At 37.3% G+C, this 3,880-nt stretch overlaps 1 protein-coding gene across 1 annotated transcript; it reads left to right on the top strand.

Annotated features, from left to right (window-relative positions):
* Positions 1-575: 575 nt before the first annotated feature.
* Positions 576-3,226, top strand: LOC124370598. Its single transcript, XM_046828891.1, has 2 exons — positions 576-2,734; positions 3,016-3,226. The coding sequence occupies exons 1-2, from the start codon at positions 2,385-2,387 to the stop codon at positions 3,161-3,163; spliced, it is 498 nt and encodes a 165-aa protein (XP_046684847.1). The 5' UTR covers positions 576-2,384; the 3' UTR covers positions 3,164-3,226.
* The last annotated feature ends 654 nt before the right edge of the window (positions 3,227-3,880 follow it).

Below are 3,880 nucleotides of genomic sequence, written 5' to 3' on the forward strand. Positions count from 1 at the left end.
GGCTAGACCCCCTAATCAAGTGCAATGCACATATGCGTAAAGCAACCTTATTCGGCTTAAGAATTAGGTGTGTAAAAAACGTTTAAATTTACTAAAAAATATGGGTCCGGTTCGATTACTCCACCGATCGTTGGCCCAACGACCCAAACATTAGTTTAGTTATAAATAGGAGGGTCGTTGGCCCAACGATCAGTGGTGTAATCGGACCGATTTGTTTGATAAAGTATAACATAACCTAAACGGGTCGTTGGCCCAACGAACCTTATTTACAATTTAAACAGTAAATGTACAATCAAGGTTCGTTGGCCCAACGATCCAAAATTGACTTACAAATACTAATAGCGTTTATGGTTCGTTGGGCCAACGACCCCATTGCTGTAAGAAGTAAACTTGTAATATACAGGTTCGATTACTCCACTGTTCGTTGGGCCAACGACCCGCTTTATAAATTATAGAGGTTCGATTAGTCCACTGGGCCGTTGGCCCAACGACCCGATCAAATAAAACATTGCATTTCAAATGAAAAGGGTCGATTACTCCACTGACCGATTAGTCCACTACAGCGCGGTTAACACGTTCACCCCGAAATGCGCCACCGGTGGCGCACGCTCAAAAATTCCAACATCAATAATTCTCGATGTTTTAATAACATAGACTACTCTAAACCCCGACGTTAGTATTGTTCATGAGGAACGGTTTTATTCGCATATTATTATTCTATAATGTTATATAATACGTATGAATCAATATTTATCATATTTAATTCACATTAAAGTATGTGCCACCGGTGGCGCACGTCGTCCCCTGGTGAAGAAAGGTACTTTCTCAGACGACGTGCTACACCGGTGGCGCACTCTATTAGTGACAAAAAATAGTGCGCGTAGAGCTTCTATTGGCAGCCTTAAGAGTGCGACACTTGCCGGAGCTACTTATAGCGCTCTATTAGCAACAATACGAATCAGACCTTCTTTATAAGCCGCCATTACCTGTCTTCTTGTCGTAGAGATTGTTCTGTGTTGCTGTAAGTTCAGTGAGTTCATTTTTATTTTAGAAAATGGATGAATCAGACATCGATGACGCCCTTGATGATGACTTTAGTGATCGTTCTTTGACCGATTTTTCAGTTAGTGGCAGTGAATATATGCCATCAGATGAGGAAAGTGATGTAACAAGTGCAGAGGAGTTGAATGAAGAAGATGGCGTTGTTAGTGATTTAGATGAATTGGAATTGATGGAAGTAGATGAGGAATATCAAAGGGTTAGAGAGGAGAGTGGAGACGAAGAAGGCAATAATATTGAAAATGTAAGTGACCCTGTACAAGATGTAGTTTGTAAGGTTCATTGTGAATATGTAGAAAATAAGTTAGAGTGGACAGAACCAAAATTGACATGCAGATCATATCCTTTCACAGGAAATGCAGGCTTAAAAACTGTTGGCCAATTTAATTTAAATGATCCATTTGAAATTTATAAACAGTTCCTAGATGATACATTATTGAATTTGATTGTTTTGGAAACTAACAGGTATGCACATCAGTACCTTGCTTCAAAGCCTGTAAAAAAGCGTTCAGCAATGGCTAGATGGGTTGATTGTACAACTGAAGAGATACACAAATTTTTTGGTGTACTGATGATCATGGGCATATGCCCATTGCCTCAAAGACAAATGTACTGGTCAAACAATCCCATGTACCAAAATAGTGTCATCAAGAAAACTATGAGCAGAGACAGATTTGACTGTCTCCTAAAATGCCTACATTTCCAAAATAATGAGGAACCAGCAACTGAAGAGCCTCGGTTGTGGAAAATAAAGAAACTGCTCAATCATTTAAATGCAAAATTTGAAAGTCTGGTAACACCTGAAGAGTCACTAGTTATTGACGAGTCTATGGTTCCATGGAGAGGGCGTTTGATTTTTAAACAATATTTGCCAAAAAAGGCTCATAAATATGGAGTCAAAATTTACAAGATTTGTACCACTGATGGGTATACTTTAAAAGCAAAAATTTACGCTGGTAAGTCAGACGTAACTGCAAGAGAGGCACATGCAGATAAAATTGTCATGCATTTGATGGAATCATTTCTAAATGAGGGTAGAACACTGTTTGCAGATAACTTTTACAACTCCACAAGGTTGGCCAACACTCTGCTTGAGAAGAAAACTTATGTTTGTGGCACCCTTCGAAGTGACCGAAAAGGCAATCCAAAAGAAGTCACTAGCAAAAAATTAGCCAAAGGTGAAGTAATTTGTCAAGAAAGCAGTACAGGAGTAAAAGTACTTAAATGGCATGACAAAAGGCCTGTACTGATGATAACCACTCGCCCTGAAGACGTTTCTACTCTTGTGGCAAGCAAAAAAAACAACAAAGAAAGGCGAGGTTGTCATGAAACCATCATGTGTCATGGCGTACAATGCAGCAAAAAAAGGAGTGGACTTTTCAGATCAGATGTCCTCTTATTACACTCCTATCAGAAAGACTCTCATTTGGTACAAAAAAGTTGCACTGGATCTTCTCCTAGGTACTTGTGTAGTGAATGCACTAGTACTACATAACAAGTACTCATTAAACCAAAAAAATTGTTGTATGCTCACTTTCAGAGAAAAAATACTTCGAAATCTCCTTGAAGGAGAAAATGTTGGAGCCCTTGTTCAAACACCCCAAGATGGCAGGCAAGGTACCAAGAAACTAAAACATGTGCTCTCAAAGCGTGAAGGGACTGCAAGAGAAACCAGGTAAAATATTTCATTTTAATTTTATATAAAATTACAATATATCTACACTACGTCTTATAACAACAATAACACTACATACTAGTTTAGATCCAAACTAATGGATCTTAGTTTTCGTCAATTTACCTGCATGTTCATCAATTTAGTTCAATAAATTAGTGATCTGCATTTTTGCTATGAATTTGTAAAGTTTATTTCAACATGGTTTCCCATATATTTGATAAAAATATAATTAAATACGTTTTATGAAAGTACAAACATCCAATTAGATTTATTCCTTACAGAAAACGGTGTGTCAGCTGCTACAGCAAAATGAAGGAAGAAAGGGGGGCCAAAGCAGCAAGGACGTACGCAAAACGTGTTTCAACTTACTGCAAAGGGTGCGATGAGACTCCTACAATGTGCTTAGAGTGTTTTAACTCCAAGCACTAAACTGAACACCATTTGTAATAGGAAAGCTAATGTTTAATTAAAATATCTTGAGTTTCAAATTTATTGCTTTGTATTTTATTCCACTAAAAAAGGTCTTTATCAAAACCCGACGTGCGCCACCGGTGGAGCACATTGTAAAAGGTTCCATATGTATCGACAAAGTCATCTAAAACAAGTTGTAAAACTACGGCTTGGTTTAAAACCAAACTAAAATGCCGTATAAGAGTGTGCCACGGGTGGCGCACGTCGGGGTTTTGGGGGGATCGGCATGTGCCACCGGTGGCGCACGTCGGGGTTTTGAGTGGGGAAAATATTGATTCATTTATCCCGTCGGGGCTGAAGGTGTTAAGGGCAGGCGGCGGCATCGGCAGCCACTCCTCCTGCACTATAATGGTTAATATCTGCATTATGAGTAGCCTACATTACATACATTTCATGAAAATATAATTATTATAAATTATATATTAATAAAATGCAGGTATGAAGTAACTTGTACATTATTATTTTTGTGTCTATAAGAAACAAACTACATTAGTTAATATAAACCTAATATATTTTTAGTTCCCATTTCTTCTACATAATTGATGTGACTAAACAAATAAATGTATATATATATATATATATATATATATATATATAATATATATATATGTATATAACATTTGTATAGATGGCACGATTTTAATCTTTATTGAAACTACATTACTATTTATTTTT

This window comes from Homalodisca vitripennis, unplaced genomic scaffold, assembly GCF_021130785.1.
Source record: "Homalodisca vitripennis isolate AUS2020 unplaced genomic scaffold, UT_GWSS_2.1 ScUCBcl_339;HRSCAF=2120, whole genome shotgun sequence".
NCBI classification, from domain to species: Eukaryota; Metazoa; Arthropoda; class Insecta; order Hemiptera; family Cicadellidae; genus Homalodisca; species Homalodisca vitripennis.

Bases quoted from the DNA above. Each gene is read 5' to 3' on its own strand.
- LOC124370598 (XM_046828891.1), top strand. From the start codon at position 2,385: ATGAAACCATCATGTGTCATGGCGTACAATGCAGCAAAAAAAGGAGTG. The intron at 2,735-3,015 runs GTAAAATATTTC...TATTCCTTACAG, and splicing joins GGGACTGCAAGAGAAACCAG to AAAACGGTGTGTCAGCTGCT.